This window comes from Typha angustifolia, chromosome 12 (assembly GCF_048772165.1).
Source record: "Typha angustifolia cultivar Huaian chromosome 12, ASM4877216v1, whole genome shotgun sequence".
NCBI classification, from domain to species: domain Eukaryota; kingdom Viridiplantae; phylum Streptophyta; class Magnoliopsida; order Poales; family Typhaceae; genus Typha; species Typha angustifolia.
In genome coordinates this window covers 239164-259764 of record NC_133250.1, presented here as the reverse complement: position 1 = coordinate 259764, position 20601 = coordinate 239164, and the positions used below count along the sequence as shown (strand labels likewise).

At 37.1% G+C, this 20601-nt stretch overlaps 3 protein-coding genes across 4 annotated transcripts; 1 reads left to right on the top strand and 2 right to left on the bottom strand.

Moving 5' to 3' along the window:
- Positions 1–224: 224 nt before the first annotated feature.
- On the bottom strand, positions 225–3040 carry LOC140772715 (ferredoxin, root R-B1-like). The gene is made up of 2 exons (XM_073114914.1): positions 2913–3040; positions 225–1001 (listed from the first exon to the last, which is right to left on the bottom strand). The coding sequence occupies exon 2, from the start codon at positions 992–994 to the stop codon at positions 536–538; it is 459 nt and encodes a 152-aa protein (XP_072971015.1). The 5' UTR covers positions 995–1001; positions 2913–3040; the 3' UTR covers positions 225–535.
- A 2959-nt stretch (positions 3041–5999) lies between these two features.
- Positions 6000–10730, bottom strand: LOC140772497 (cell division protein FtsZ homolog 2-1, chloroplastic). Of its 2 annotated transcripts, none has more exons than XM_073114591.1 (8): positions 10573–10730; positions 9392–10153; positions 8501–8800; positions 8308–8398; positions 7243–7367; positions 7004–7096; positions 6398–6463; positions 6000–6314 (listed from the first exon to the last, which is right to left on the bottom strand). In XM_073114591.1, exons 2-8 carry the CDS (start codon positions 10025–10027, stop codon positions 6183–6185), a joined length of 1443 nt encoding a protein of 480 aa, XP_072970692.1. In that variant the 5' UTR covers positions 10028–10153; positions 10573–10730; the 3' UTR covers positions 6000–6182. The 2 variants fall into 2 exon arrangements, with proteins under 2 accessions (XP_072970692.1, XP_072970693.1); XM_073114592.1 differs by lacking the exon at positions 10573–10730 and adding an exon at positions 10242–10384.
- Positions 10731–13769: 3039 nt separating this feature from the next.
- LOC140772275 (transcription factor TGA2.2-like) lies at positions 13770–19118 on the top strand. The gene is made up of 12 exons (XM_073114264.1): positions 13770–14385; positions 14694–14782; positions 15020–15093; positions 15223–15432; positions 16150–16203; positions 16401–16460; positions 16555–16632; positions 16722–16767; positions 16930–17201; positions 17282–17524; positions 18102–18244; positions 18701–19118. Exons 1-12 carry the CDS (start codon positions 14279–14281, stop codon positions 18807–18809), a joined length of 1485 nt encoding a protein of 494 aa, XP_072970365.1. The 5' UTR covers positions 13770–14278; the 3' UTR covers positions 18810–19118.
- The last annotated feature ends 1483 nt before the right edge of the window (positions 19119–20601 follow it).

The window sequence follows — 20601 nt, the reverse complement described above, 5'->3', positions numbered from 1 at the left end:
TGTTTTGAGACGTTGTATCAGCCGTTGGGCTTAATTTATCAAAAAGAAAAAAAAAGTCCTTGTTTTTTTTATTCCGAGTAATAGTTTGATATCTTATTCAATTGCTTTTTCCAGAAAATAAAATTAATATTCTTGAAAAGGTAGTTAAAAGGGGTTATCAGTTTCTTAAAACTTCATTCAATCTCTATCCTAGGGTCATGTCCTCTTGGGTCTTGCAGAAAAGCTCAGAAGAAATGCATCTATCCTGCTTTATTTAATGATATAGTCTAGTGATCTAGCAATATTCTTGAAAATATACAGCATTGGACCCACAAACTAAGATATCTCCTCTCACTTTATTCTCAGTTAACATCAGCAGAGATATCAGATAAGTTCACTAGAATTTTGGTGCACATAAAGCTTGCAACTAGACAAACATATCATCTAAACATTGTCATAACTCATTAAGTCCTAAATGCAGGTAGGACAATTTCTCTAACGCTACTCAAGGAAGAAGAAAAAACAAATGCTGCCGTTTCCCTGTTATAAGGTGTAATCAATATAGCTCCGCTTCTTTATGAGTATGGATAACAGAGTCTGAAGTGGGATAAGAGACACAGGTAAGTATGTATCCTTTTTCAAGTTGCGCCTCTTCGAGGAATGATCCGTCTGACTGGTCGACTGTACCAGACACAATTAAACCTGCACACGTGGAACATGCACCAGCTCGGCATGAGTATGGCAGCTCCAAGCCTGCTTCCTCAGCTGAGTCGAGGATGTAAGCATCATCTGGCGCGTCAAACTCATGCTCCTCTCCCTGCGGTCCGATGAGCTTCACTTTGTAGACAGCCATTGCAGATGTCCTGAAACAGTTTGAAGACTTGAAGCGGGAAGTGCCTGAGATGCTCTTCAATGAACTCAGGGATGACGGTCTCTTGACAGTTGAACAAGTGATCAGGCTCTTCTGAATGTTCCTTTGGAACGAGCAAGCAACTGGGAGCACAGTAGTCGACATTGCGAAGCTGCGAAAAATACAATGAACATAGTAATGATATACTCAACAATACGGTCTTCGAGATTGCTAACAAGATATTCAACGTAGGTTATCCAAGGGGCTTCCAAGGTAAAATCTAACAGCATGTCCCATCTAATGTCTTCCTGAGGAATAGGTCATTTCCATGGATGTAGCTTAACAGAATGACCAAGAGTTTTACTACCCTTGACCTAAGTTTCAGATGTTTAGACACTAAACCCATCTCATTCATACAGCTCAATTTCCATAGAACTGATGGAGGATGTAGCTTAACAGAATGACCAAGAGTTTTACTTACCCTCGACCTAAGTTTCAGATGTTTAGACACTAAACCCATCTCATTCATACAGCTCAATTTCCATAGAACTGATGGATTAATGGGAAAATAATAGATCATCCACTGTACCTTTGTATTTCCATTCTGATGCTACTTAGAAAGGCTTCTGAGTTCTGAGTCTTAAACGGCCTTCCACCACTTTTTCTAAGATTATCAGTTTGCAACTATAGTTATAAATTTCTTTCAGAATGTCCAAAGTCAGTGTTGCCTCTCCATTATACATCATAGTGATTACTATCATAATCATTCAATCCTAACCCTTTTACAAAAAGAATCTGCCTATTATACTGCACTTTCATATTGAAACACAATAACCAGTTTGAACACAAATGTGGAGTCCAAGTGGGTGTCCACTAAAATAAAATATATCTAACGAATCTTTCCTTTCTTTTGGGTATTGTCCAATTAAAATTTTCCATCGTGGCCACTCAAACTCCTGATCCAAGTGATTTCACTATTTAATTCATGTCTCCACTCAAATGAATCATCCTAAGAGATTCAGTTAAATATTTTATTCTGAACTTTGAAATAAATAATTGCTTGATAAATCTCATAGGCACTTAAAGATTGGGATCTTAATTGGTTTTCTACTCCTTGACGAGGAAAAGCTTAGAACGTAAATTACATCCAATTATGTTGGCAAAAGGAGAATAAACAAAGTAAGCAACTAAAATTATTGAGTGAAACCAATTGCGTAAGCAATCGAGAAAGATCACTTCCCAACTACTGCAGGAAAGGAAAAATCAGCACAAAATGATGCTTGCAGGAATAACTTTGACATGAGTATTTATCCATCATATGATGAAGAGGCAAGGCAGCACATGGATGAAAGAAAAAACTCTCAAACATAAAGAAAGAAGAGAGTATTGTTAAATCTGAGCAGTCGTACTTCTAACATTCATTGCCATTCCTTGCCTAACAATGCGTTACAAACAAGGCCACCATTGGTCGGATCCTACCCTTTTGAACATTGGAGTTAATCTTTAATAGATTTTCCAACTATAATTGGGGGTCTAGTCCCCATTTTATCTCAGAAAGGATTAAAAAAAAAAATCTAAAGTTTGCTATCTCTGACATAGAATAACCTAATCATTGCGCACCAAAAATACTCAAAATTTTCTCAGGAGGTCCTAATGACCAAGAAAACCTTCCTTCTTGCTGGAAACAAACATGGCACCATGGCAGCTAATTTAATTTCTCACTCAAATGCCACTTACCAAAATCTTCAATTACTCCCACCTATCACAAACTCTACCAATAGTGTGTCAAGAGAAACCTAACAAACTGCACAGCTGATACTAGAATCTATTACAGCTTATAAAATTACAAGAGATACCCAACCAAGCCCTAAAAATAAGACCTTTAAACATCTCTACATCAAGTGATGAGGCAGAAATCACCGTAACAGTATCCTTTTTCATAGAGAGACCAACCATATCATTCGCACCACACCACTACTCATTGCAACTAAACAAGGAATCCGAGGATCCAAAGACTTCAGAGATTAAAGAATACAACTCACCCGGGAAAGCTATGGGATTTCGAGAGAGAGGAGGAAAAAACCTTGGTGAGCTCTTCTTCTTTGTTCCCGGAATCGGTTCGGGCTTATGAGACAACTCACAGTTGTCGGTCGGATCGGTTCGTCGAAGCAGGGAGCTGTGCGCTGTTTTGTACCAAACACCGCACACGGATTCCCACCCAGAGCGCACGTGAGAGGGGGATTGCTGTGGGCCGAAACTGGGGCTCCTTTTGGGTTGCAGACCCGTGACGAGACAGAAGGGCCCCCACCACATGTAATGGAGAGATTTATAAATAGCACCCTATCCTTCGAGTTTATTAATTATTCTTTATACCAGTAAGTTGTAAATGAAAAATAATAAACAGAGAATACAGGGTGTTGTATAGAAAATTGTCCCAATTGAATCCATCTTACGACATGGGCCTTAATGGGCTTTCCTTCCACAACGCCCAGTTATTTGGCTAAGTCCAGCCCATTTATCCCACAAACAACTACAGCAGTCAGCATGTAGAGATGAATGAGTTCATATAAACATACTTCATAGTTTTTTTTATTAAAAAAAAATTAATAATAATAAGTTAAAGATTTCATTTAGTTAACCGTAACTGTTACAAAAAAATTATAACTATAATCTTAGCATTGTTGTAAGTAAACATGTATTTGATGCTGTTAGGCTAAAAATTGGGAGTCAGATATATTCATATCTTTTGCAGTCCTCAATGCTTCTTCTTCACACCCACACACACACACACACACACACACACACACTGTAGCAGCTTGGGTAACTAGGTTTCCTGCAATAAGAGGGCTTTTTAGTTTCAAAGATACATGGAACTTGGAACTATTCAACCAATAAATGCCCTTCACTACCTACCAAAAATTTGACTGGTCAACATCAAACATATAGAGAAACCCTGTAAACCAACGTTCAAAATAATGTCCATAAAAGAAGAAGAAGAAAAAAATATCAAACCAATTTGTCTTATCTCATTGGCCCAAGAGCTCTTAAACCAGCATCAACCTCACAACTAGTCTTCCCTTTTGTGAATCCAAAGCTAGCCACACACACATGGCCACGCTCCTCTTCCACTCACCATATGAATCAAAACTCCCAAACGTGTACTTCTCCTTCCCCACCCATAAGATCATCTCTTCCCAACTCTTATACTTCTACATCTCCGTAGTTGGCCTCCATTTTTTTGTGTGTGTGTTCCAATCCAAGCTATGCTTCAGCAAAGCTGTTGCATGGAACCATCTCCATCTACTATTCCAGAAACGACCCAAGTGCTAGAATTGGCTAAAGACTCGGTTGTGATGGCTGCAAAGGAGATGAAAGAGACAAAGCTAGTAGAGGAATGCACAAGAGAGAGGCTAAAGAAGCACAGGATGGAGATGGCTGGACGTGTTTGGATACCAGAGATGTGGGGGCAAGAGAGCTTGCTCAAGGATTGGATTGATTGTTCTGCGTTTGATAGCTGCCTTTTTCCCAAAGGGTTGGTGCCGGCGCGAGAAGCGTTGGTTAAGGATTGCCGGCGAAAAAACTCGAGCTCGATGAGGATAAAGAACCATTTCTAGCTGAATCCATTGGAGGTTGAAGTAATTTGTTGGAGCACTCTTTTGCATGCCTTCTTTTTCGTTTTTAAGAGATGTTTAGTTGCAGCTTTTTCATGTTAACATGTTAATTATATATATCAGCACAAACTCTATATATAAGAGTTCTACTTTACATAACTGTTCATATCAATCTAACAGTATAGTATTGGCACTTATTAATGGATGAACAATAAGGAGAACATGGTACATTTAGTTTACTACAAGGCTTATATATAATAGAGAAGAGGGAAGAAGTTATTAATCATCATATAACTATTGGCTTATTATCATTCCTGTGTTTAAACTGCAACTCAGATTTGCAGAAAAGGCAGCACGTAGTTTGTTCATGTTCTATAGATGACAAGGGAATTTCCTCCAATAAAAGAAGAATAAAACTAAATTCCTGGAAAAAGATGTATTCATTTCCTTTTCTATGATTTGGACATTTCATCTGCTTCCTTCTCTCCCACCTCATTTTGGTTAGACAGTACTGTCCCACATGCAACTTATTAGGCCTGCATTAACTAGTTGGTCTATTTCAACGCTTTCAAAGTTCCAGTTGCATTCCTTTTGTCTTGCTACTTCAATTCCAAGGTTTACCATCTTCTCCTATTATCCACATATATTACAGTTGAGTTAATCTTTCAGTATAAACATATCACTCTGACTATATATACATGGAAATATCATGATTAGTATTTGCTAATGATATGTTAGGGTCTACTCTTTTAAGCTAATAGTCCTTTTTAATGGTGAATTATAGGGCAATTTTCTGAAACACCAATGCCACAAAAAGGTGGCTCCCTCTCCTCCCCAGATATGAGGCCAGCCATCCTTAATAGAAGTAGGGAAAAGACCCATTTGTCCCTTACTAATATCATCCACCGTAGGTCCATAGCAGCTTTATTGGACTTGTCCCGCTTTAGTTCCATCGACCTGACCTTCATGAGTGTGAAATTATTATTTTGCCCCTAAATAAGATAACATCTTAACACAAATTCACTGTTATTTGTTACTTTAATATCAAATATAATTATATTTCTTATATTAATATTTAATTAAATAATATACTAGCTTATATACCGGTATTAACTTTCTTCTTCGTATTAAAAACTAAAATATTTCTTCTAGAATTGGGGAACGGGGATATGTATGTTCATTGAAAATCGTGTTGTTGATCGAGTCAATAAGGGAACGTGGAATTTCATTGATCTACACTCCAGTCAAATAAACATGTGCATCCCAACATTTTGGTGATCGTAGGTGTCTGTTCGACGAAATGCCTGAAGGAAACCTTCTCTCAGGGACATAAATGTTCTGATCATCTATGTACGAGAAGAAACAATCCAAATCTTTAACTTAATGGTTTCAGGACGACTCAGATAAAACCAAAAATACCATTTGTCAGACTCCTGATCACATCTCAGAATACGTGGACAAAGTCATCATCACTGGGTAAGTGGGCATGCATAAAATCTCTGACTTCGCAATATGAGAACTGAGAAGTTTGTTCAACCAGATGAACTAATAAAAACCATAAACAGGAAATAATAATCTCTCATAACCTTGATAAGCTTTATATTGAGGGTATGAGACATACTATACTATAGAGAATGGCATGAAACAAGCATTATTGTTAAAGGGACTAGCGTATGTGTTTCAAGTAAAAAAAGCTGGAAGAGAACAAGAAAAGGAGAAAGATAAATACAAGAATAGATCTGTTAAAATCGCGGATAACGAGAGGGACCCTTCTTCCGAAGAAACTCAGGAATTTGCACCATGTTGCCTTCGGTGGAAGAAGAGGATGGCCGGCGATTTATCCCAAAGTTATCTCCATGAGTTGGTTGGGCTCCCTTTTATTTACATGAGATATTTTTTAAACAAGATCAGTGGGGAAAAGTCATATTATAAGAACAGTACGTAATGAGATACATACCTTTGAATTTCGGCCTTCTGGTTCATCTTGGCGTTTGAAGCCAGTAGCGATCAGCGTAATGTTCAACTGCATGCAGACAAACAGCTTAATCACTGTCATTGCATTATTTTGAGGTTAACTGGCAGTTTACTCAGCTATTCTTTCAGATGGCTTCAGCGACACACAAGTTTGTTACTGCTACAATAAAGCTTCTAAAAAATCTCTCTCTCTCTCTCTCTCTCTCTCTCTCTATAGATAATAAGCCAGTTATCTTGAGATTTTCAAATATCTCGTGCGTGCAACATATATTAATAGGAGAAAATAGAATATGCATTAACCAAGAATATGAATATTTGAATTGTTGTTGTGCAGTAGATTCTACATAATCCAAGCCCTTTTAGCAATATAGAGATATCTCATGCATATATCATAAAATTATAACAGTTAATAGCATATACATCAACCAGAAATTTTAAATTCCGATAATTGCCAAGAAAGACTACTCCATATAGTCCAAGCCCTTATGGTAGCCAATAGAAATGCAAGAAAAAGATTAACTTCATTTCTTATAGCAATAAAATGCCTTCCAAAGTATTGAGTAGTATTTTAAAACATCTCTTCACTTACTTGACCGCTGAGTGATGGATCTATCACAGCTCCAAATATTAAATTAGCACTTGGATCAACAAGGTCATAGATTACTTCTGCTGCAGCATTTACCTGAAAACATGAAAGTCAGGATAACTAAAAGGGGTCAATCGAGAAATTATATAAGTAATGCATCCATTGATCTACTTTCTTGCATCTGCCAATAAGGATGAGAGAAAAGGCTTACGAAGAAATGTTTAGCAATAGATGCAGTGTACCTCGTACAAAGTCATGTCACTTCCACCAGTGATGTTCCATACAATTCCAGTAGCTCTTTCAATTCCAATATCTAGTAAAGGTGACTGAATGGCATTTAATGCAGCATCTCTTGCCCTAGCCTTGCCTGCCAAGTTATGTTAAAGCACTAGATAAATCATCGGAAGAATCAAACATTGTACTAAAGTAGAGATGGTTGGAGGAAAAGGATTCCAACAGCCAACACCAAAAAGTTGAGACAGCAGGATTGGCTCCTTTTGCTTAAGTCAAATACTAGCAAAATGTAGTTCAGTTAGATGAATTTAACTTCTGAGCTACCTTAATAATACTTAAGAAGAAAAATGATGCACAATTGTGTAGACAGAAAGAGGGGGCCAGTTAGAAATTTACTTACATAATGATAAAACAGCAGAGAGGGGGGAAGGGTGTTGAGGGGAGCATTGGTGGTGGTGATTAAATTGTCTCAACGCCTAAAGCCATAACATTACTTAATAGATTCCAGCACATTGAAGTTCCTCTTTCTTTTTTTCCATCTTTTCTTTTGGATTATCTCAGCCATCACCTCAGCAGGTTCCATCAAGCCAAGACAGAACATCACAAAATAACGATAGCCTAGGAAGTCATAATTTAGGCCTAATAAAGTGGAGCAACTGTATCTTCCAAGGTCAAAAATACAAAGATATAGCTCACCAGAAACTGTAGGCAGTTGGAGATCTAGTATTTCACCAGAAAGATGGGATCCATAGCTAACAATAATGCCCTGAGTGGAATCCTACTTACACTCTAACCACTGCTCCCACTCTCAAAATGACCACACAAACAGGGCAGCATAACAAATGGCATTACCATTCAAAAGAAAGACATCAGAAGTAACCTAGTATATCTACCGTCAAAATATTAGTCAGACCATTTCAGTTCTGAAAAGAATTATGGTTATTTGACTATGTCAGGATGTTCATCACATTGAATAGCTTTATAGCAGGAATTGAAATATTTTGGAGTTGACACAGTCAGGTTAGAGAAAATTGCCAAAATATCAAGTAATGGGGACTTCTTCCTTAATATACCTGTTGCAGTCCCTATACCCATTAAAGATGAACCTGCATTTTCCATGATAGCTCGCACATCAGCAAAATCAACATTAACTAAACCAGGTACCTGCAATAACGTAAAGTTTAGATATCTCCTTTTTCTTATCCATAAATAACTGGGAGAGTTTGTTCAGTCTTTATACATTATAACTTGTAAGACATGCCATACCGTGATTATATCAGAGATGCCACGAACACCTTGTCGAAGTATATCGTCTGCCAAGTTGAATGCCTCAGTCACAGGAGTATTTGGAGAAACAGCTGTCAACAACTTGTCATTTGGGATCACAATAAGTGTGTCCACATTATCTCTAAGAGCTGCAATTCCTTCCTGTGCCTGAACTGCCCGCCTACGTCCCTCAAAAGAAAATGGTGTTGTGACAATTCCTACAGTCAGTATACCCATTGATTTGGTAATTCCAGCAATTATAGGAGCACCTCCCGTTCCAGTACCACCACCCATTCCGGCCTGTAGTTGCAGTGTCATGTATATTTTACGAGCAATTAAGTATGCAAGGAATTATATGAAATTATGAATATCATGAGAATTTGAGATAAGCACAATCTAGCTAAGGTGACTGAGATTGTTGGTACTGGGTACGAGTAGCTGGAGTATTAGAGTATTAGACCATACTAATAAATCATGGTTATGATAATTCAACATGACATGCAACTGCAGGTGCTTTGCTAGCAGATGGCATTTAGTATAATTTATGTTACAGAAGCCCAGCCAAAGTTGATACTTAAGAGTTTGTCATGTTAATAGCAATCTCCAGTTGATTTTACAAAGCAATATAGACTATTAGGAATCTAAGATCTCGGTAGTATTTCAATCATGTCCTGACTATATAAGCACCTTGCCGAGCTTTCAACAACTGTTCTAACCAAGGATTTTCAAGATTTGAATACTTTCCAAATCAAGAAAATGTTGTGGAAAGCATAGTATACATGAAAGGATGCATTCAAGTTTTTCAAGACATAATTAAAGTGCCAGACAGGCCAACATAATATAAAAGGGCTCTAAATTATTAATGTGCCAAATCATAAATGATGTGTTTACCGTCACAAAAACCATGTCAGCACCATAAGCAGCCTCCTCTATTGATTCCTTGCTCTCCTTTGCGGCGTTCATGCCAACATCCGGATTCCCACCAGCACCAAGACCTCTAGTCAGCTCCCGACCAATTTGCAGACGGTTCTCAGGAAACACAGGGGACATCCTCATCGCCTGGACATCCGTATTCACAATCCAAAACTCCACACCCTTCATGGAGCTCTCAATCATCCTATTGACGGCATTGGAACCCCCACCGCCTACACCAATGACCTTTATCTTGGCCTCGTTGTAATCAGTTATATCAGATGACTCCTTTATGCTCTCAGTGACGTTGCCTCCAGGCATATCCTTCCTTGGATCGATAACCATATCATTCCGCTCACCTCGGAGCAATGACACTTCTGGGTGAAGATGCAAGAATGGATCTTTACTGTGAAATGAGTTGTTCTTAGAGTTTGCGGAGCATTGAAGACGTGGATAGCATGAAAAGGTAATACAGCCATTGAGCATTTCAGGTGAGCTTTTTCTACTACTACCAGCAGCCAAGATCTCATTTATGGATCTCCCTCCTAGAAAGGGTGAAGTTGCAACAGAAAACCGATGATTAAATTGTGTGAAGCATTGTAACGGTGTTGCCATTTTGGTGAGCAAACCCAAATCTCAGTAACTGAATAGAACTGGCTTCACTGCTGAGACATTCCCAGATCCTTCTGTGCGATTGATTGAAGACCCATCAAATATTCCTGTTCTTTTTTAAACTAAAACCTACAAATTAAAGGAAAAAGAAAATACTCTAGTAAATCAAATAAGAGCAGTCAGTACAATCCAGCGACCGGAACCTAACTACCAGTACCCGAGAATGTACAAATCATGCATACGTATCTTCCAAAAGAACCAACATTTAAGCAAGACCCCGAGCCCCAAATCGCCAATCTGTCACGGGTAAGGCCGCAGAATGGATAAACCAAAGCACAATTCTTCTTCCAATATCCTATCCTATCCGTGGGAAACAGCAATTACAACAGACCATCCAAGAGAAGCACGCAAGAATTAAAAGAACAAAAAAAAATAAAAAATCCACCAATCAAAACCAAAATCCACGGGAAACCAAAGACGGAGACCAGGAAAAAGCAAAGATAAAGGACATCTGACGAAGATTAAGATGAGAGGAGGAAGAAGAACACCTCAGGAATCGGGGAGGAGGAATGGAGGATAGAGGCGAAGCTACGAGAAGAGCAGCCCTTATCATTGCTGGGTTTAGGGGATTGGCTCGCTGCTTAAACCCCAGTCAAGTCGCAACAACCACCTCCTACAGAAGCAGATCCAGAAGGAGAAAAAGGAGAAAAGCGAGAAAAAAGAAAAAATGAACACAGTTTTACAAATCGCCACCTACATGATTATGAAATACCTCCTCATTGTCATTATATTTGCAATAAACTACCTCATACTATCTCAAAGAGAAGATGCGACGTGTAATAATACTAAAATATAAGCGGCGATTTGCAAAACGCCGAAAAGAAAAAAATAAATAAATAAAAGACCGGATACGACCAGGAAAGCGAAAAGAAAATAATGGACTCGCTCGGTCACTTTTTCGAGACTAAGATGGTTCAAATTGGAAATTGGATCCGTCCAGATTAAGATTAGGCCCAATTGGAACTCAATCCAAGTCTAGAAAGATCTGGATTTCGCTAATTTGGGCCCCTCTTTACTAGAGCCCATAAAGCCCAAAATTATTCTGGGCCAGGCCCATGTTTGAGTAGTTCTGTGTCCCTAATGAATGATACAAATAATTACACAAAAACTCCTCAACTGTTGCTAATTTTCACATTCATCTCTCCAAAACATTTGACTCTAAGGTCTAAGGTAAAATAGTTACTAGTGATCTGTTATAGATAAATAACAAAGGCTTTAAATAATTAATTAAGAGGGTCAATGTGTCATGAAAAATAATTAAAGGGACTTATATGGATGAATAACATTTTAGAAAGTCTAGGTGTTATTATGCCTTGCTCATAAATATTTTTAAAGATATTAGATTTTTACATAAATGTTACTAAAAATTACATTCATAACTCATTAGTTGGGTTTTACTAATCTAAATGTCATAATGCTGTATGCATATGGTTTGAATTTATTATGATATATTTTTTTAGAAAATTGACCTGATTATTATTTTTTAAATAAAAATTACTTTATCAATTTAGCCACCGCGGTTACAAAAAACTCTATTAGAATCAACTTAATTGGGAAACAGCCATCCTAAGTACACCGACACCTTTGCGTCCTACCTTATTTAGCTAGCCAATTAGTAGCATATTCCTGATAGGCACAAGTAACATTACAATTTTGGTAATTATGAGTTAGTTTAATAATGTCATCAACAATATTTTCCACGATCTAAGAAACCTTCGTAATGCCTGCGACCATATTGATCAACACAAGTGAGTCCGATTCTCTACACAGATTTAAAATATTTTTGTTTGACAAGTACAGTAATGTTTCCCTTGTTCCCATAGCTTTTGCATATAGGGCCAAGCTGAAATAACCACATCGAACACCTAATTGTTGAACTTACATATTATGGCTAAGCCCCATTTGTCTAGCATATAATTATTACTATATTTTTTAAAAAAACATTATAATTACCATATAAATCATTGAGCTATTTTAAAAATGAAATTATGCCTCCTAAAATCTAACTATCACAATTGAAAATGAACTTAGATTCCCTTGTATAAAATACTTCAAATAATTTTTTAAAAAACTATCTAACATAAACAAATATCATACCACAAGAACAATTTTTTCTTTTTTCTTTTTTTTGCAATAAAAAGTTGGTGATTAGTATTTGAAACTCTAACTGTAGGGAAAAAATATATTATTTTCGTCATTGCATTATTTGTCACCTTTAATAATGATATGTTTGAAAATTATTCTATAAATAAAAAAATAACCATAAATGATATTTTTAAAATAATCAAACGATTTTAGTGACAATTATAATGTCTTTCGGCTCATATACAAAATATCATCTGCATGAATGTGAGCTAGCTAGTTTGTACATTTCAATCTGGATGAAACTCTTGATAATCAAATACTAGAGAAAAAAAATGCTAAGACTGCTCTAACAACATTAATAAATTGAGGATTTGAGATCAATTGAAGAGCATATTCAAGAGATTATATATATATATATATATATATATATATATATATGCTTGGTTTGATGCTACAATATTGTCATTAAGATTGTTAATAAGTACTTGACGTTGTGATTTTAAGGGACAGCATCAGACCTCTACCTTAAACTATTAGCCTAATACCATATTAGTATATGTAGACCTTAAATTTTAATTGGCTTCTATTCCATAAGGATGGTGTACTTCTTTCCAAGGACTATAATAATTGAAGCTATAGATCACCTAATCCATTATCCATATCACTTTTGTATGACAAAAAAATTTGTTGAGCAATCATTGATACTAAAAGAAAGAAAAAAGAATAATGGGTGGAGGCATATCATACACTAAAGTTAGCAGATAGTTACAATCTCCATCTCTGCAATGAAAAGGACCTCTCCACTTTGGAGGAAATCAGATCATTAGAGTACTAATGTGACAGGCACAGGCCTCAATTAGTGAATGATGAAATCCACAACCTATACGTAATATAGAAGTGAGAAATCTTAGGGAGAGATATTGGTGACCATCACCACCTGAAGATGTGTTAGAAAATATAAAAAACTATTTGAATTCGATTCATGAGCCTATCAGAATGTCTTAAAGGTTCAGTAAAAGAAAGGACATAGCAATGTTGTTAAGCTTTTATTTGTTAGATTAAAACAAAAAATGTTAACAAAATGATCATAAGAAGAGCACACAACTATTCAATGACCCTCCTAAAGGCCATTGCAGCCATTTGTATGAGCTTCTGATTGTCTAAAGGAATCTTGGTGTGGCATGGATTTAGGTATTATTGACAAGGGATGGTTGTTGACCCATCAACAAGGGGAATAATAATTATACCAAACAATTCCATGTCAAGGGTAAGATGTTCATATGAAGTGGATTAGCTTGTGGGCTTTTTTTTTTTATTACTGCAGTGTTCTAGTTGAGTTTGCATAATAGATTCAAAAATCTAGGCATTAAAGGCTACAAGAAACTTCCATAGCCTTTTCTTTTCATGGTCCATTTGTTGATTCTGTTTGTGTTCAGTACTACTATTTCCTTCTGAGAGTCCAAACTGAGGTTTAATTAGAGGGAGCACAGTCAGATAAAAGAGAGTTTGAATAGGATTATAGGAGTCGATGATTCTTTCGTTCTTGCCATAGACCCCACATTTTAATCTCTCTCTCTCTCTCTCTCTCTCTCTCTCTCTCTCTCTCTCTCTCTCTCTCTCTCTCTCTGAGATGTGAGAAGCCCACTTTCTTGTGACAAGTCCACAAGGACAAGATCTTCTCTGTACTGTGGATTGGTTTCAGAGATGAAATTATTACCAGAAAGGGTGACAAGAACCCAAAGTTTCTGAACAGAAGAGTGAGAGAAGGAACTTATGAATGGTCAAGGTCCAACATCAGTCTCATAGAAAGTACTCCTATCCCTTGGCCATACTTGTGCCAAGCTGAGACTCCTACGACAAAAGCTGAAATTGAGCATCATATAGTTCTTCTTCTTCTTCTTCTTCTGCTTCTAGTCACTTCTGGCTAGCTAGTTATAAAAACCTTCGTCATATTTCTTCTCTCTCTCTCTCTCTCTCTCTCTCTCTCTCTCTCTCCCTCCAGTTTCTTCCACAACTGAAGGAAAGAGAAGAGCTTGACTAAAGGGCTGGAATTGATTCACAACTACAACGTTTAGAATGGTGTGAGTAGAGGAGAAACCTCTTGTAGAGATGGCAAGTCACAGAGTTGGCGAAACAGGTCTCTCGGACACTGAGCTTTCAAGTCAGCTTCTGGCATATGGAATCAATGGCCTAACACCTTCTCCTGCAAATTTCTTGTATCATTCTTCTCTTCCTTCTTGTTGTTAACTGTCCACAAGAATTTTCCCTTCTTTTGATCATATCAACTTTTATGGACAAAAGAAGAGATAGTATCATCAGCCTGCATTGCATTCTGCACTTCATATAATTAATTTGTTACAATTGTTTTGTTATATACACCATCTTTAATCAGTTATGGAATTAATCTCTTTCCACCAATGTCATAACCTGCTATGGGTTGTATTCATTCATGGTTCTGCATACTTTTTCTTTCAATATCTCCATTATTCAGTGCTTATTGAGAATTGTCTTTGGTTCTTGCCAGTGATCAGGAAGGAGCCACTTACTTTGGAGAGCTGGAAGAGGCTCTCATGCAAGGAGTTGCTGGCATTAGAAGTAATGGAGAAAGGAAGTGTGGGAATCCCTCTCTCTCTCTCTCTCTCTCTCTCTCTCTCTCTCTCTCTCTCTGTCTCTCTGTCTCTGTTGCACTACTTCCATACTCTTATCACAATAGTGGAGGTGTTAAGAGAAGGTCTTAAGAAAGTCTACAAGAATAATCTCCTTTGAGAACGCATTGACATCTGGGCCCTTTTAATTTCTTTCTGATTCTTGCTCAGCTTTATTTGATCTTCTTCTGATTCTCCCTTGCAGCTTTTTTCACATTAGGACCCCCAACTCTTGAAATATTTCCCTCATGGCCAATGAGATGCCATCAAGCTCCCAACGTATGGTTCTTCTCCTGCCATTTTGACTTGGGACATTGGATTGCAGTCTTGCAGAAAAAAGAGCAAGAAGAGATGGGTTTTTTTTGGCTTATGTTCCTCAATTGGTTTTTTTATTTTTTGGTTTAACAGGGGAGTGCAGAACCACAACCAGCAGAGAGCACTGAATCAGGCTCAGCTCAGATCACAAGCTCTCAGTTGGACTCAGACTCAGCGGTGAGCATAAAAGCTCTCTCAGAGCAGCCTGGGGTGGAGCAGAAGCAGCTCCAAGGGATGATGATGGCAGGACATGTTCCTAGAACAGGAGCAGCACCAAATCATCAGCCCAGAACCCAAGAGAAGGTACTGTTTGAATGTTTCCTTCCTCTCACTTGTCACAAGAACAAATCCCCATAAGCCATTAAGAACCTGGGGGCACATTTAATCTTCCCGTCTTCCAAGAAACCCACATACTCAAATGAGAGAGAAAAAAAAACTTGAAAGTCTTTAGATCCCACGTACAAACTAGAGCTCACTTCTGTTGCTATTTGTCGAGTTTGACTATAACTAGTTAAGCCTTGGGATGTGTGTATTGAGCAGTGCATTGTCAACACACATCCCAAGATGAGATATGAATCTAACTATAGAAACTCTCTATTACTATACTTGGCCTTGTTAGCTTGAATCTTTACTGTTCCCAAAATGCAAGAAGATTAACTAACTATAACCAATCTATGAGTTTTATTTGTGTCTGATAAATAACCAACTAATCTAAGAAGTACTCCTTAACAGGGGCTTATTTTCTGGTTGTTATAGGTGCATTTTAATTTAATTAATTACCAATTTAAAAGCTGATATTAATACTGAAATTTCTTGCTGCTGCATTTCTGAAGTCCATCAGAGCTTTCCTATTTTGTTCAACAATTCAAGTGGGTGTGACTAGCTAAAACTCTCCAAGCTTCCAGTCTCTTGGAAAAAAGAAAATTTCTCCTTTTAAGCTTTCATATGAGTGACCTTCCCCAAGTTTTTCTCTGATTTCACTTTGTTAAAAATCACCCTCACATTCATCTTATCTTGCAGAAGAGAGCTGCTGGTTCTACTGCAGAGAATGAAGGAAAGACACTAGATGCAAAGGTCACATCTCTCTCTCTCCCTCTCTCACTATATGAGTGTGTGTATGTTTCTTAATTTACTTAATTAACCATGTGGATGGCTACATCATGTTAATTTATAGTCAAGTAAAGGGAACTTGGGTCATTTGATTAAAAAGATGAGCATATATATATATGATTGAAGAATGGCCAAAATCTAACTTTTTTCTTTATGAGCAGACCTTGAGACGCTTAGCCCAGAATAGGGAGGCAGCAAGAAAAAGCCGACTGAGAAAGAAGGTCATTTACTCTTGAAACTTTCTTGATTTAATTTTATGAGGAAGATGATGGATTCTCAAGTATATTAATTTTCCATCAATTTTTATTGTGCTAGGCTTATGTACAGCAGTTAGAGTCAAGTAGAGTAAGACTTGCTCAAATAGAACAGGATCTTCAAAGAGTGCGTTCGCAGGTAATTATAATGAGAGAAAAATGAAACATTTTATTCTGAACTTACCAGAATTGTTGCATAATTATTTCATTTAAGCCTGTTGATTTCAGGATCTAATCTTAGGTGGAGACAGTGCAGGTGGAAATATAAGCTCTGGTAATAAGTTCATTCCTTTCAACAATTAAACCTTCAGAAAAAAAGAAGAAGTAGGCATAAAAAGACAAATGGAAATACTCCATGCTATTCAACATCTGTAGTTGCAAGAGCAGTCTGACTATAGCTGTTGAACGTAATCTTTACTCTAAACTGGAATAATAGGTGCGGCGATCTTCGACATGGAATATGCTCGATGGTTGGACGAGAATCATAAGCACATGAGTGAGCTGCAAGGTGGATTGCAAGCTCACCTACCAGATGGAGACCTCAGAGTCATAGTAGATGAGTATCTTACTCATTACGACGAGATCTTCCGGCTCAAAGGCATCGCTGCTAAGTCAGATATATTTCACCTCATCACTGGAATGTGGACTACTCCAGTTGAGAGATGTTTCCTTTGGATGGGTGGATTTAAACCTTCTGAATTCCTCAAGGTCTATTTAACAATTAGTAATTCTTCCTCTAATTGAAGTAATGGATATTAACATGAGATTGTTCTTGGCATCTGATGCAGATTGTAGTGCCTCAATTAGACCCCCTGACAGAGCAACAAGTAGTTGGGATCTGCAACCTGCAGCAGTCATCGCAGCAGGCAGAGGAGGCTCTCTCACAGGGATTTGAGCAACTGCACCAGTCTCTTGCTGAAACAGTAGCCAGTGATTCTATCAGTGAAGGAAATATGAATGTTGGGAATTATATGGGTCAGATGGCCATGGCATTAGGGAAGCTCTCCAACGTCGAAGGATTTGTCAGACAGGTCCTTCCTCGCTCATCTTACTGAGTAACATAAGCTAGATAACATATGAAAGTAGTTCTGTTTACAAGTGGGGAGAAATTTCTTTAAAGCTCATCAAAGAGTTGGTGGTCATTTAGTAACAGGACAATGTTAATGTCAATTAATACTCTATCCCGGGTATCAGCTTATTATTGGGTGGTTAAATTTGCACCTCTATCTAACTTGGATACTTGCCTACTTTTATGTGGGGCTTAGCATTAACAAAGAAGAAGAATATGTTCTCCAAAGTTGGTAGGAGTTGCAATAATTAGTTCAGCTGCACAATTATATATAGTAAGATCAAGAAGTAGGACCTGCTCTTGTTTTCCTTTGTTTTGAGTATGTCCTCAGAAAGGTTTGGAAGTTTCCATCTAGATATAGTACTTAGAAAAGGACCCAACAACCTTAAAGAACTCCAGAATTCTTCTTTGCCTTCTCTTCTCTTTTAATCAGTATGTCAAATAATCAAGGGACCTTCTATTACAATGAATTTATTTTCTGTCAAAATTTATTATGATAATGTTCTTCCAAAACTAATCCGAGTTTGTAATCCATGTAGGCTGATAATCTGAGACAGCAGACACTTCATCAGCTGCACCGAATTCTAACAGTCAGACAGGCAGCACGAAGTTTCATAGCGATCGGAGAGTACCACAGCCGCCTGCGTGTTCTTAGTTACCTCTGGGCTTCTCACCCTCGAGAGTAAGCATTCAATCCATAATTTTGCTTTCAAAGAGATACTACTACCTCATGACTGTCTAAGAAAATTATGGCTGTATCTATCATATCATTGGAAGCGGATCCATATGATTGGAACCAATCTGGATTCGTAAAAGACAACCATCAATGCTGTTAGATCTATTTGACCTACTAAAAAATCTGAAATGAAGGACCACCACCCACTTAAAGACAATGATCAAAGATGCATGACATGAATGAACTAGTCCTGTAGCAGTGGACCATAGCCAGATCAGAAAATCGTTAATATCTTTCCTGGTTAACTGATGTTATATCTACACCTCCATCTTTCTAGGCAGCAATTCTCCATATCTTTTCTGAAAAAGAGAGAGCATTTTACAAGATTGCTGTATCTCAGTAGTTCATCTTCTTGGCAAGATAAAGAAAATGATATCTAACTCATGCGGTTTATACTGGCAGAAGGACAGTAGCTGCTGATGACAGTGCTTGTGGTACAACAACACATCCACAAACATTTTATCAACCAGTGCAGAGCCATTTTCCAGCCTATCAAAGGGAATCAAGTTAGAGATGATGATTGATCTCTTGACCCACATTGCTTTTACTACCATTTAAAAAAGAAAAAGAAAAATGTCAACTGGGATGCGCTCCATGATTAGGCCAAAAGGCGATAGATTGGGAACAAAAGAAGAAACGAGGCGAAGCGGCTCAGCAAGGACAAGATGTAGGTCCTGTTCTTCAATGATATGAATTACTTACTGGCAATGGTTGAATCATTGTAGATAAGCATTAGCATTTACCAATCTTTTACGAAGACGACACTTAATTCATATGTTTATATATCTCTACAAGCTTAATCAACCAACTCCTCTCGACTGCTTTCTATTTATTTCTCATTTTCTAAGAAGATAATGGACCATTGCCCAAGGATTGCTTTGCCGGAGAAATACTGGCACGTCTCTAATATTTGAAGTTAATATATACTCTTGAATTATTTAATTATATGAGTAAGTCTAAGTTTCTTCGATTAGAGATTTAATTAGAATTTTTTTTTAAAAAAAATTAACTAACTAATTAGATGATAAAAATGTCTTATTTTAGAAGTGGATTTTGAGGGAAATTAGAGAAAATTAATTTAGAGTTTAATATCTGAAAAGGTTGTCATAAAGACTATTAAAGTGAAGATGAAAGGATATAGAAGGAAGATAGGAGTATTTTTGTCAATCTATTAAGTTGTCAATTTCTAAAATTATTTCTATTGAATTTCTAAGAAAATATTAATAGAGGGGATAAATGTAGTTCAATTCAGGAGATGTATATGTCTATTATATTCTTAAGAGGGATGAAAGTAATATAAGACAATAGTTGAGGTGTCAAAATAGGATTAACTCATATTTATTTTAAATGTCTTTATACATGTATAATTTAAATGTATGTATTAAAGTCTGCATTAAAATCTCTTATTATTAGGTAATATTATAAACGACCTATTCCTATACCAAATGTAACTAATTTGAATGAATTGACATAATATTTTTAAAGAACATTCTCTTTTATGAATCTAGCACTAAAAAAATAATAATAATAATTTTATATAGAAATACTGTTACAAATAATAGATCCAGAAAAATTAAGTTACATATACAATTTCACACCTCAAATTAGTTTTTAAGGTGCGAGAAAAAAAAAAGAAAAAGAAAATTCGGTGCAGACCGGCATGGGTCAATACAACCCCAGCACAGGGCTGTGCTACCGGCAGAATCCGTGCCGGATGTCGATACTTGGTTGGCACGACAAGTCTCTGTCGGCACTGGGCACGCCTTACATTGCCACTGCCGTGGTTGTCACTGAGCCAAAGGATAGTCGTAAATGCGAGTCTTATAAGTCAAGGAATTAGTCATAGTAAATGGGAGTATTGTTGAAGTGCAGCAAGGGACCCAGGGTTGAATAGAAAGGTGTTTGATTTGAAAGCCAAATGGAGCAGTTGTTTTTGGCTGTTCTTTTTATGGAACCACACTTTTCTCTTCTTTTTTTCTTCCCCCCACCAAGAGATTTTGCCCCATGGAGTAAATTTTCTGAACACAACATGCGAATCTGCAATTTGGATAGCTAGTAATTACCTCTGCACAATAATAATTCGAAGTTGAAATATAATTTCTAGTGTTAGTTAGTGAGCAGAATAATTTACCATACTGCTACTGAAATATGAACTTGTTGATCCTGAATAATATCTGTTACAGACCACTCTAAGCTGGAGCAAAATATAGCGCAACTTTAGTAATATTTCTCCTACAGAGATCAAGTTTCAATCAAGTAAAGCTGTACTCATGTTCTCTTAATACATATATGCAACAAGAAAT

Bases quoted from the DNA above. Each gene is read 5' to 3' on its own strand.
- LOC140772497 (XM_073114591.1), bottom strand. From the start codon at position 10,027: ATGGCAACACCGTTACAATGCTTCACACAATTTAATCATCGGTTTTCT. The intron at 7,097-7,242 runs GTACACTGCATC...TCATGTTTTCAG, and splicing joins GTGACATGACTTTGTACGAG to GTAAATGCTGCAGCAGAAGT. The intron at 6,464-7,003 runs GTAAGTGAAGAG...GTCTGCATGCAG, and splicing joins ATCCATCACTCAGCGGTCAA to TTGAACATTACGCTGATCGC.
- LOC140772715 (XM_073114914.1), bottom strand. From the start codon at position 994: ATGTCGACTACTGTGCTCCCAGTTGCTTGCTCGTTCCAAAGGAACATT.
- LOC140772275 (XM_073114264.1), top strand. From the start codon at position 14,279: ATGGCAAGTCACAGAGTTGGCGAAACAGGTCTCTCGGACACTGAGCTT. The intron at 14,783-15,019 runs GTGGGAATCCCT...TCTCCCTTGCAG, and splicing joins AAGTAATGGAGAAAGGAAGT to CTTTTTTCACATTAGGACCC. The intron at 16,204-16,400 runs GTCACATCTCTC...CTTTATGAGCAG, and splicing joins GAAAGACACTAGATGCAAAG to ACCTTGAGACGCTTAGCCCA.